At 36.4% G+C, this 11,561-nt stretch overlaps 2 protein-coding genes across 2 annotated transcripts; one reads left to right on the top strand and one right to left on the bottom strand.

Moving 5' to 3' along the window:
- The first annotated feature begins 291 nt into the window (after window positions 1–291).
- On the top strand, window positions 292–4,370 carry LOC116714875 (T-cell surface glycoprotein CD8 beta chain-like). Its single transcript, XM_032555661.1, has 5 exons — window positions 292–385; window positions 2,620–2,979; window positions 3,070–3,201; window positions 3,290–3,349; window positions 3,454–4,370. The coding sequence occupies exons 1-5, from the start codon at window positions 292–294 to the stop codon at window positions 3,459–3,461; spliced, it is 654 nt and encodes a 217-aa protein (XP_032411552.1). The 3' UTR covers window positions 3,462–4,370.
- A 2,218-nt stretch (window positions 4,371–6,588) lies between these two features.
- Window positions 6,589–9,355, bottom strand: LOC116713973 (uncharacterized). The gene is made up of 6 exons (XM_032554264.1): window positions 9,187–9,355; window positions 8,725–9,069; window positions 8,303–8,638; window positions 7,921–8,037; window positions 7,070–7,134; window positions 6,589–6,991 (listed from the first exon to the last, which is right to left on the bottom strand). Exons 1-6 carry the CDS (start codon window positions 9,227–9,229, stop codon window positions 6,851–6,853), a joined length of 1,047 nt encoding a protein of 348 aa, XP_032410155.1. The 5' UTR covers window positions 9,230–9,355; the 3' UTR covers window positions 6,589–6,850.
- Between the last annotated feature and the right edge of the window lie 2,206 nt (window positions 9,356–11,561).

The following is an 11,561-nucleotide window of genomic DNA, read 5'->3' as shown; positions in this document are numbered from 1 at the left end:
GAACCCGCGACGGCCGCGTCGAGGACTGAAGGCCTCCAAATACGGGTCGCGCTAACCCCTACGCCACCACGGCACGCCCTTGTTTAGTAATTTAAGCAATAAGGTCATTATAAAAATTAATAACAGGATAGTTTAGACAGTATGTTTGATCAGTTCTACTTTTTGTCACATCGCTGGGCAGTGATTTCACCCTCTGTTTATCTTTGTTTCATCAAAATCTCCAGTTTTCTACACTGCGGATGATGGGTTGTTCCACCAGGCCTCTCCTCTGCTCTCCTCTGGAACAGGGATATGGTTGTTCCTGTGGTGGTCATCCCGTGGCTCTTAGGGGCCTCTGGATGTCCTGAGTATCGGATTTTCTCCATGTCTGCCTCAGGTTCCAGTGGTTAGGTCTGCGGGTCTTCACACTTGCTACTGAACATTCATATATAAAAACTGGATCTCGAAACTCACACATGCACACACCTTCACTCAGTTTTTTATTCAAGTATTCTTAGATACACTGTCTGTGCTGTGGTCACATCTTGTGCTTTTCAGTATTAATGTTAGATATGGATATGCTATTTGTCCTTGTAGTTTCTTGGTTCTCATATTTATTTTCCTCTCCACAGACGACATCCAGTGTGTTTTCTTGTATCTTCTCTGTCCTCTTTCCTCTCCTCTATTCTCATCTCCCTCTCTCCCTTTTACTTTGGACCCACCTCTTTTCCTTTCTCTTCTTTTCCATCTTCTAGTCCACTGCATTTGAAATAAGCCCAAGGCAAATTTTAATTATGTCTTTACATGCACGCATCCATCCATCCATCCATCCATCCATTTTCTTGTCCCTAGTGGGGACGGGGCGCCACTGTGCAGCCAACACGCATACAGTAAATATATATTTAAACTATGTTTATTAATCTAAGCACTAAGTAGTGCTTCAATATTAGTAAGTACTAAATAAGGTTCCACTCATGAAAGAAATTATTTAAGACTACTCCTTGGCACTTTAACAATTTTTTGTTCTACTCTACAGATCAGGACATGTATAGTAATTATATGCACTGAATAATTTTAATGTTGGCAAACTAAGTTAGTGCAGCGGCATAGACTATGACTAGCACTGATTTTGGATTTTTCTTCCATCCAATCGGATAATTAGACACATGTGCAAACATGTGCACACGCACTCAGGTTTGTTCTATATTTAGATAATGTGAAAAGCTTTGTAAAATTTTACATAGTGATTTTAAGAAGACAGGCTTTTGGTTTGTTAATTTAATTCTGATTTCAGCAGTGCTGTTTTAAAGGTGTGCTTATTATATCAAACCTTGTGCCGTGTAAAATTCGTAAAAGCAATATCACCTTTACAAAACCAAAACGTCTGGGGTTTTCAGAAGCCACTAGACTCATAAGAACACAACACAAAATACATTTTCTTTTCTAGTAAAACATTTATTTCTCCATAAAGTACTTTGAACTTATTAAAACAGCATCAGGTTTTTAGATATTTAATAAACCTCCTGATGGTTTTTTGGCAATTCTGACACCATGTCCAGTATTATTCTATTTTTGATTTGAGTTCTTTGTTTTGATTTTTTGATTCTTAATTTAATCTCATTATTACATTTTTATGTGTAAAGTCATAATTATTGCTTCTGTAGGCTTCAAACCCCTTCTTTTAACTTTACCCAGGTACCAAAACTCACTAACAAAAGATGACAAAGCTCTCTGCTGGTGTTGTCTCATGTTTAAGCTGGAAAGTTTTGGTTACTCTCTTTCCACTGGGGTAGCTACACAATATTTGAATAGGCCAATCAGATGTCTAAGAAATTGTTCCCTCCCATTTTATATTACCAAATTAAGAATTCGTCCTATATAGTAAACAAAATTAACTGTAGCATTGAGTTGATAAACGCCCTCAATATGTACGCTGTCTTTTTCATCCTGCTGATGCTCCAAGTTGAATGTAAGTATGAGACAGTTCAGAAAATGTAGTCTTTTCTTTATTTAGTAAAAGATGTATAATAACGCATTAGGGTTATTAATTACCATTTTGTGTAAATATGTTTTCTTAATGTGCAGATGCTGAGAACTTTGTGATAACAACTGTTGCTGTTGGAGAAAATGTGACTTTCTCTTGCAAACGACATTCATCTAGGGGGTGTTGGATACCTCTTTTGGATAAGAGTCATCCCTGGAAAAATGCCTGATATTTTAGGCTCAACATTTACTTTTAATCACCCTGATTCAGACACATATTCTCGCATTTCAACAAAACAAGAACCTGGGAGTTTTGTTCTACATTTAGCAAAAACAAGGCTAAGTGACACAGCATTTTATTTTTGCTTAAGGACACAGCAACTACAACCTTACTTTCTTAAATGGAACATTTCTCAGAATAAAAGGTAAAGGGTTTTGTGAAACTTTTTAACCTAAATTACAAAAGCTTTAAATACAAGAGTGTTTTATCAATGTCAACAGGTTAACATATCAGGAAAAAAAAAACCCATTAATTCAGTATTTTTATTGGAAATATTTCTAGATCTGTCTAATGTTTATATTAGTCATTTTTTATTAATTAAATTTTATGTATGTCATTTCTATAAATATTTTAATTTATCTCATTTTCTTCTCCAGAATCAGAACCTGACATTACTGCAGTCACTCAAGACTCTTTATCTGATGCAGTTCATGAAGGGGATTCTGTGAGTCTGCATTGTTCAGTTCTCTCTCACTTAGAAAAGAAAACATGTCCAGAGGAACGCAAGGTGTTCTGGTTCCAAGTCTCTTCACCACAATCACATCCCAGTATAATTTACGCTCAAAATGAGGGTGATGGTAAATGTGAAGAAAATCCCGAGTCTCAGTCTGGACAGCGTTGCGTCTTTAACTTTGTGAAAGACAGCATCAGCTCCTCTGACACTGGAACCTATTACTGTGCTCTGGCTGCATGTGGGATGGTAGTTTTTGGAAATGGCACAAAACTGGAGTTTAAAGGTAATTCCAGCATGTTCCTGCATTACAGTCACGATATTATGTCATATTTTGATTCTTCTATGATGACTTATATATTTTTTTATGTTTCAGATGTCAGCATAAATAATTCACAGAGGAACAACACTCTCCTTCTTCTGCTATGTGGAATCTTGGTTTTGATGCTGATTGCTACGGCTCTACTTGTCTATTTGATTAGGAAAAAATGTTGTCACTTTTCCAAAGGTAAGAGTAGTAACTAGATTATTTTTCTTTAAAAGTGGATTCTTTTGAACATAAAATTAAACTCTATTTAAACTGTTGTAATTAACAGGTCCTGAGTTTCCAGGCAAAAATGAATGTAGTAGTTTGTGGGCAATTGCAAAATCAGCAAGTGAGAAATTTTATGTTGTTAAAAATATATCAGCTAAATAATGTGCATCTTATATCTACAAATATCTGAACATTAAGATCTGCCCATTCATTTTATTTCCCCAGAGAAATGAAGAATCTCTAGTTTATTCTACAGCAGTTTTTACCCAGAGAAACGATGATCGAGTGGGCAGAGTTAAGGCAAGAAGAAAAGAAGGTACCATCTACAATGATGTCAGGATCTTTGATAAAGAATAAAATCATAAAGCATTTGATTCAAGGATCCTTTTAGACTATTTTTTAATTTTTTTGCTTGGCATGCCAAAAAACTTTGCAGTCTCTTGCATTTAACAGTATTTATTAAGCTAATTATATTAGCTTAATAAATACTTTCACCAGGTTAAAGAACTTTTCATGTGTATTCAATTTTATTGTGTTTCATTTAAAAGCTGTGTATCATTTTTGGGTTGCGTTAAAAGTTAAAGTGACTGATGTTTATTTGCCCAAAATATGTTTAAAACAATAGTGCAGCTTCATGTTTTTCTGTACTTTTTTGTTTCTTTAGTAATGCAACGTATGTTCATCACTGTATGATGAATTGTGTATGTATGGAATGTTTTCAAGAGAGTAAAAGTTGTAAGTGTGAGAAATTCTGCTGTAAGTTATGCAGCAGAATTATAACTCACAGCAAAAATTTTTAAAAATATCACTATAACAACCCACTTTTCATAAAATGTATAAATACACAAACCCTGTAAATTCTAGACACTAATAGGTACCATAGAATTGCACAAAAATCCGTGAGGGACGGTAGAGTCCTTGCTCGAAATTCTGTGAAAGAGGTGTACGGAGCCTTGTGCCAGAAGCCCATTAAAATGCTGTTTACATCGTTTTAAACTGTGTGATTGTGAGCGTGAGTGGGAATAAAAATAGCAATAAGTATTTTGTTACATATAACACAGTCGGAGTGTAACAGGTAAACCTTTTATAGATGGAAACTCGACTAAAAACCCACCTGTTTGGAATTGTATTTGAAACTTCAATCAATTACAAATTTATTGATGGAACCTGACCTAATGTCGTGTTTTGATTGTTGATGATTCTATGTTGCATTGTGTTTCTGTTTGATATGATGTAAAGCACTTTGAAATGCCTTGCTGCTGAAATGTGCTATACAAATAAAATTTGATTGATTGATTGATTGAAATATTATTAGTTTATTTTTTTTCACTGTAATAAAATTTAATAATACAGCTTGGTCCTTTTTCCATTGTTATCAGTGAGTTAAAAGTGAAACACAAATTTTTGGGGAAAAAAAACAATGTACTTATTTTTGGTCAGTGTAAATAGAGTAAAAGCATATCTTTATATGAATATATTGCATTTGCTTTTCGTGTGTCTCTATGGCCAAAACATTTAGAGAAAATAAGAAAGATAAATATATTCATACCTCTTTAACCTTTAGTATTCTTTTGTGGCAAACCAGCAGAATGTAATACATAATTGTGATGTCAAAATAAAAATGATGCAATGATTCTTAAAACAACTATCCTGTGCTGCACCAGAGTTTAGGCAATGTCTCTACCAGCTTTACATTTTTCCCGTTCTGTAGTGTAGGCTTGTTTCTATCTCTGAACGTAACGCAGGTTAAACAGTTTATAAATTCATGGTAGAGGTCAGCTGGACAGACTGGCGACCTATCCAGGGTGTACCCCGCCTCTCACTCGAATAATTCGCTGGAGATAGGCACCGGCACCCCTCTCGACCCCACTAGGGACAAGGGTGTACAGAAAATGGATGCATGGATGAATGGATGCATGGATGGATGCATGGATGGATAGGGGTCAGTTCATACATTTGGTGTTGCAGTGTTCTATTCAATGTTGTTTTCCTTTTTCAGGTAAGGCAGCACCTAGACTAATTCTGACAAGTAAAATAGGTACATGAGAAATAAAACAGATGCTAACTATCAGAGGAGGTCCAAGAACATTTGCTTCTCTGGGCAAACAGTCTCACCGGCCTGGCTGCTCATGTTAAGAAAGCATAAAGGAGGTTTTATGTGTCAGACTTCTGGTATTTATTATTGTTTGACATTTGCAATTTGTTTTGTAACTAAAACATAACTTGGAAATCTTCAAATGATTTGTTTGAATAATTTGTGAATATTTTATGAATACGGCACCCAATGTTTGGCCTCAATTCATTTTTTTTCTTTCATCACAATCAATATTCCTGCACTATGATGACCAGTGTTGTATAAAGTACTGAAATCTCAGAGTCAAGTAAAAGTATAGGTACCTCTCCAAAATATGACTTTGGTAAAAGTCCAAGTCACTGACTGAAATGTTACTTGAGTTAAAGTCTTAAAGTATCTGAAACGTCTTGTAGTTAAGTAGGGAAATTGCTGTAAAAATGGATGTACTCAAGTAATGTAATGAAAAGTATAAGTAAAAAGTAAAACAAGAAAAATGCAGTTTGAATGACATTTTTTATAATCGGGGGAGTTTTTGTAAGATAGAATTTCCACATCTTTGGGCAGGAATAGCATACACTTCATGCGGTACGACAAATCTTTAACACCCACGAAAGAGTAGGTTGTGTTTAAATAAGGCCATGGGCTCTCATCACCAGCTGGTGGTTCCCCTGGAGCCACCAGCAGTCGTTGTGGTCTCCATCTCCTCCTCCATGTGGCTGCTGCTGATTGCGAGACTTGCTTTGTGTTTAATGGGAGAAGCGAAACAGGTGTATCCTATTGGTGGTGATGAACAAGCCCAGGCAAGTAGGCTACCGACTTTGTTCCGTAGCCTGCTTGCTACTTGCTAATCAGTAGGTGGGGTCAAAACACTTGCGTTTCTCTCTCTCGCTTTTTTGTAACGAGTAACTAAACCACACATTGAAAATGTATCAGAGTAAAAGTACGCAATTAAGTTCGAAAATATAGTGAAGTAAAAGTGAAAGTCATCAAAAATGTTCATACTCGAGGAAAGTATGAAGTACTCCAAAATATACTTAAGTAAAGTAGTGAAGTATTTTTACTTTCGTTACTATACAACACTGATGATGACACTATAGTACATAACAGTAGTAGTAGAAGGATTACTAACATTAGGCATAGCAGTGGTGCTCTTTGGGAACAACACTCAGTATGGATCAGTATTTAGAAGAAAACTCGAAACTTAATTTCTGATGTAAGTTTATTCAATCTGCATGAAGGAAGTACTGTCTGAAATAAATTTTTACACCACAAAACTATTGCAATGATTTATTCAGCTTTATTCTATTACATATTTGTCAACATAATTTACAATTCTGCACAATTTAGTTGATTTAGGCAAAAATAAATGACTTAGTGTGATCCATGGGATATAGAACAGCTGGGGTTTTTTTTCATGTGTCGACAAACTGATACTACAAAATTAACAAACAAGAAAAAGGAAAAAGAAAACATGATTTTGCATTACAAATTATGTCATTGAAATATGCTCAAAAAGAAGAGCATGAAATATTAAGAGTGATGTAATGACTAAAGTGAGGAGAGGTGATTTTGGTGACCATCTGATTTGACAGAGGAGTAAACACATTCTTCAGGAAGCTTTTTCTTCTCATTAGACCCTCTAACCCGGGTTTGCACTGATGCATAGTTCACTTCTATTGCTTCATCATCCTGCAAAAGAAGGAACAATTTAGTCTATTTTCATTATCATAGAACATGTTGTGAAAGACTTGTCAGGGGTATATTTACCAAGTTTCTTGTGTGAACAACTTTTGATTTGCCATCCTCTACCAGACTGGAACCACCATTTTGACCTTTGAAGAACAAACATAAGTGTTTTCATAGATTTTCTCTCTTTCTTGTTGTTTGCTTTTGGTGTTGTGAAAGATTATAATGTTTCTTCTATCTTGTCTTTTGGATAGCTAAATGAAACACAAGAGAGACACAATGTTTTGCAAATGTAATTGTATTTTATTAGGATTTTATGTCAAGCAAAAAGTAAAACATACTTTTACCGGACTTAGTTGCAAGGCACATTAATGCATAAAATAATTGAGCCAGTCACATGGCAGAGCTTCATTTGATTTAGGCTTCAAGTTGTGGAGAAGACTACTTTAACAAGTTCAAGGATGAGAGATTTTAGAGACTTTGAGAATGTCATATCAGGTGACGTCAGACAGACAGACAGACTGGTCTCAGTTCTTTTGAAACTAAAGTACGTCAGAATAAATGGTTTGAAAAAAGATAACTACGCAATGCAATAAATGTTTGTGAAATAACATATTTGAAAAAACAAAACCCTTAACCTCACAGCACATATCCCACAGACGCTTCAGCCATAAGAATTCTGTCAAGACCCAGGAAACTGAGAAACAGAAAACTAGAACTACAGTTCAAACAAGGTCATTAAAATTGGACAATAATACTGAAAAAATGTTGCGTTGCCTGATGCAAAGCAACATTTGCCTGAAATCGTCTCAATTTCAACTTTCAGAGAGCGGGGTCAGAATCTGGAATACACTAGAATGTATCCATCCTGTTCTGATGGTACATGCATGCCAAACAAGATGAGTTTGGGGTTAGCATTTTGTAAAACTCACCTTTGAATTGTCCACACTTTCGCTTCAGTTTAATGTAGAAAATTAGGAGGACTATAATAATAACACAGCAGGCCAGCAGTCCTCCAAGTATTATGACAAGTCTGTCAACTTCTTGCTCTATGTTAGAAGAAAAAAAGGGTTTGGCACATATCAATAAAATGTTTTAACTGGTAGTGAATTTTTGCATTTGGATATTATCAACAAGGCTACACTAAGCCAACACAATAAACTATAACTTCCAGAAATAGGTTATAGAGTTCCCACGCACATGAAAAAAATTAAAGGGACTGATTAAATTAAATTACTTCTGTGCTAATGCTCTGATAAAATATTTATATTTATCTGATGTGTTTAAAGTGGCCAGAAAACACAAAACACATACTCATCTCCACTTTGGTTCCTTCACCAATCACGATTGATCCACATGCTACCACAGCGCTGTAGTAAATTCCAGCATCAGAGGAGTCTCGTACAGATAAACTGTAAGAACAGCTTCTGTCCAAGTCTTTGTCGCTGATGTTCCTCTGAGTATAAATGATGCCTGGATGGAATCGTTCTGATTCAGTTCTGAACCAGTACATACTGGGTTTAGTTGGGCACTGGGACTTTTCTTCATTCTTGGAGAGAAGTGAACACTGGAGAGTTACTGTCTCTCCCTGCTGAACCAACTCTGTCTTTGGATGTTGTTTCAAGTAGAGAGATTTCTGCTGTTTATCATCTGCATGGTAAATATCACAGGTAACACAGTTAATGAAAAAAACATTACATGTCAGTGAATCTTACAGGCAGAAAACAGCATCTTACCATTCACAGCTAGGAAAGTGCCACTGATGAACTTCTGTGAATATGTTGTTCCAATGTGACAGAAATATGTTGCTTCATCCTCTTTGCTGATATTGAAGATAGTGAGATCATAACTATGCCCTTCTGGTTTTATTGCAAAGTGAGAGCCTTTAAATTTTTCAGTTATTGTCATTTGACCAAGGATCACAGAAGCCACTATTTCAACTATGTGTCCAAGAGATTGTTTATACCAGTTAACAAATTTAAGCTCCTTCTCAGAAACATTGCAGTCGAATGTTATATTATCACCGATGTCAACCAGAGTTAAGCTGATCAGGTGGGAAGCCTCAACAGTATGAATAAGAGCTGTGGAAAATAACAGTTAAGGCTTTAGTAAAAAATAGTTTCAAAAATTCAAGTCCGATATATTCCAACCATCTACTGCTGGAGATGCAATTCTTTCTAGAAAAGAAGTATTCTTACTTGCCATGCTGAGAACAATCATTGCAGCCAGTCTTGCGAACATTGTGGTACAGCTATTCGTCTTCTCACATATCGGTGTCCTCTTACCAAATGGAAGGTTTAGATGGTGTAGAAGTGTTTCCAAAACAGGCAACAGTGATTGGCTGAAATGTTCGAAGTTGTACAGCCCACATTTGCTAAACCTGTGAGGCCTTTTCAGTGAACAAGGGATTTAAATGAGTATGCTTATTTGAACTTCTTACTTATGATAAGAATCATGCCAAAATAAGTGTTTTGTGTAGTGTATTTGGTTTTCTGATATCAAAAGTGATAATTATTGTAATGTCTTGCAAATTGTTAAATTTGTGGCAGATTTTGAGAAACATCATGAGCAAAGATGGTAGAGTTTTTTTGCTTTTGATAACAGCTTGTTTGTTGTGGATGCTGTTAATGAAGACTGAAAAACGTCATTTTCTTTTATTGCTATATTAAAAACATCTGCTTTTGTCACTTGTCTGCTGAAACCAGTCATGGTCAAATCCTTCACCTGTCAAAAAGCGATCATACATATATGATATTTTTTCATACACTGGTTTGTGAATAAAAACGTAGATTTGATGTTGATGTTAGAAAAACTGTTTCTATTTATATTTTCATTATTGTCCTCGCAATAGTGGGAAAACCCCGCCTCGCCCCTTAACACAGAAATGCTTCGGCTGCAGAAAAAACTTCTGACTTTAACTTAATCAGGCTGCCAAATGCCCGGTTCGCTAAAGGCAGCCTGACCCACCGACAGATATAAAGAATGTCTGTCTTTATATCAGACATCCTGATATAAGACTGCAACTGTCACCGCGAGTCACTACGCAGCTCAAATCCCCGGCACCACCTGGACCTGGTACCACCTGGTACCACCTGCTGACTGTTCGCTCTGCTGCTCCTTTACGTTTCTACCAGGCGGGTTAAAGCAGCTGCTGACAGGATCTGGGCTGGAGGTTCGCGGCTGTAAATAGAACTTATTGCAGAACCTCACATGTTAAAGGAAGATTCGGCCCATTTAGAGTTCACGAAATAAACATCAGAGAAAATACTGTAGGCAATAATTCAGAACCGCAGCATAAAGCCACACATGCCACAATGAAATGAATCGAAATGTCCCCAAAGCATCGGGGGACTGACAAAGGGGCCACCGGGGGATTAAAGGTAGATTCCAGAGGCTGTTCATGCAGGGCCGGCCCAAGGTAATATGGGGCCTTAGACTCTTCCCCCTCTACACCCCCGAACCCGTCCTACTGAGAACCTCAGCATCACTAACAGTGTTTAAATATAGATAAGGTGAAGTCTGTGAGAGGGAGACCAGGTTTATTGGCTGAGTTTCAAATCAGTCACTGATTATTGGTTATTTGCTGTGATGTATTTCTTAACAAACCCAACTCAAACACAAAGATTACACCATATTGTAGCCATGGTAACACAATAATCAAACTATCAAGATGATTCTTTAAACTTTTACAAAGTAAACTTCCTAATTAAATCCTAAATGTACAATTTTTGTTTTCTCAGCTGAATGCATTAAATAAAATTTAACAACATTGTCATTTTCTATAAATGAATGCAGGTTTAGATCTATGATCTGTGTTACAATTAAACCATTTCTAGGGGCCTCTGAATGTCTGGAGGCCCCTACCAGCAGCTACTGAGTTTTCTTTGCATTGATATCCCAGTCTTACAATTCTAGATCTCAGAGGTGCTAACAACAAACTATTACATAGAGTTAACCCCTTTGAGCTTTTTTGATCTATAAAGAAGTCTCTAGCCAAGTTGTTCTAGAGGTTAAATAGATATTATTAGGGCCTTAATTAGTAAAATGGCAGCAAATTTGCTTATTTCATAACTTCATAACCAGAGACCTTCTCTCCTCTGGTCTGTCCAACAGTGACAGTCTCAGATCAACTCAGCTCTCCAGGACTGTCAGCAGCAAAAACAGAAACATTATACCTGTTGGGGAAAATATACAATATACAGACTACATTTGCTTTGCATTGTCCCCGCATGATGGCAATGATATGGTAGGATCCAATTAAATTCTTGATTAATATGGGTTGTTGCTATGTTATTGTACAGGTCTTTTAAGATCTTGTTCAATGTGTCCTTTTTTAACTTTGAGCCCCTCTCCCTCCAAAGGTCTCTGCACGGCCCTGACTACACCTGTACATTTTACACCTTTTATCCCAACGCAGAGTTGCATCTTCAGTGACATCATACTCCATGTGTGATTGTCCTTATTTATTCCTGCTGACACTTTGATACCCATGTTCCCTTTTTTCTCACAATCAGTTTCTTTGAAGTTTGTCTAACTATTTTAAACTTCGTTAAAAGCAAAAAAGAAAAACCTT

Source organism: Xiphophorus hellerii, chromosome 23 (assembly GCF_003331165.1).
Source record: "Xiphophorus hellerii strain 12219 chromosome 23, Xiphophorus_hellerii-4.1, whole genome shotgun sequence".
Lineage (NCBI taxonomy): Eukaryota > Metazoa > Chordata > Actinopteri > Cyprinodontiformes > Poeciliidae > Xiphophorus > Xiphophorus hellerii.
The sequence above is the reverse complement of the archived record's forward strand: the minus strand, read 5'-3'. Positions and strand labels throughout refer to the sequence as shown.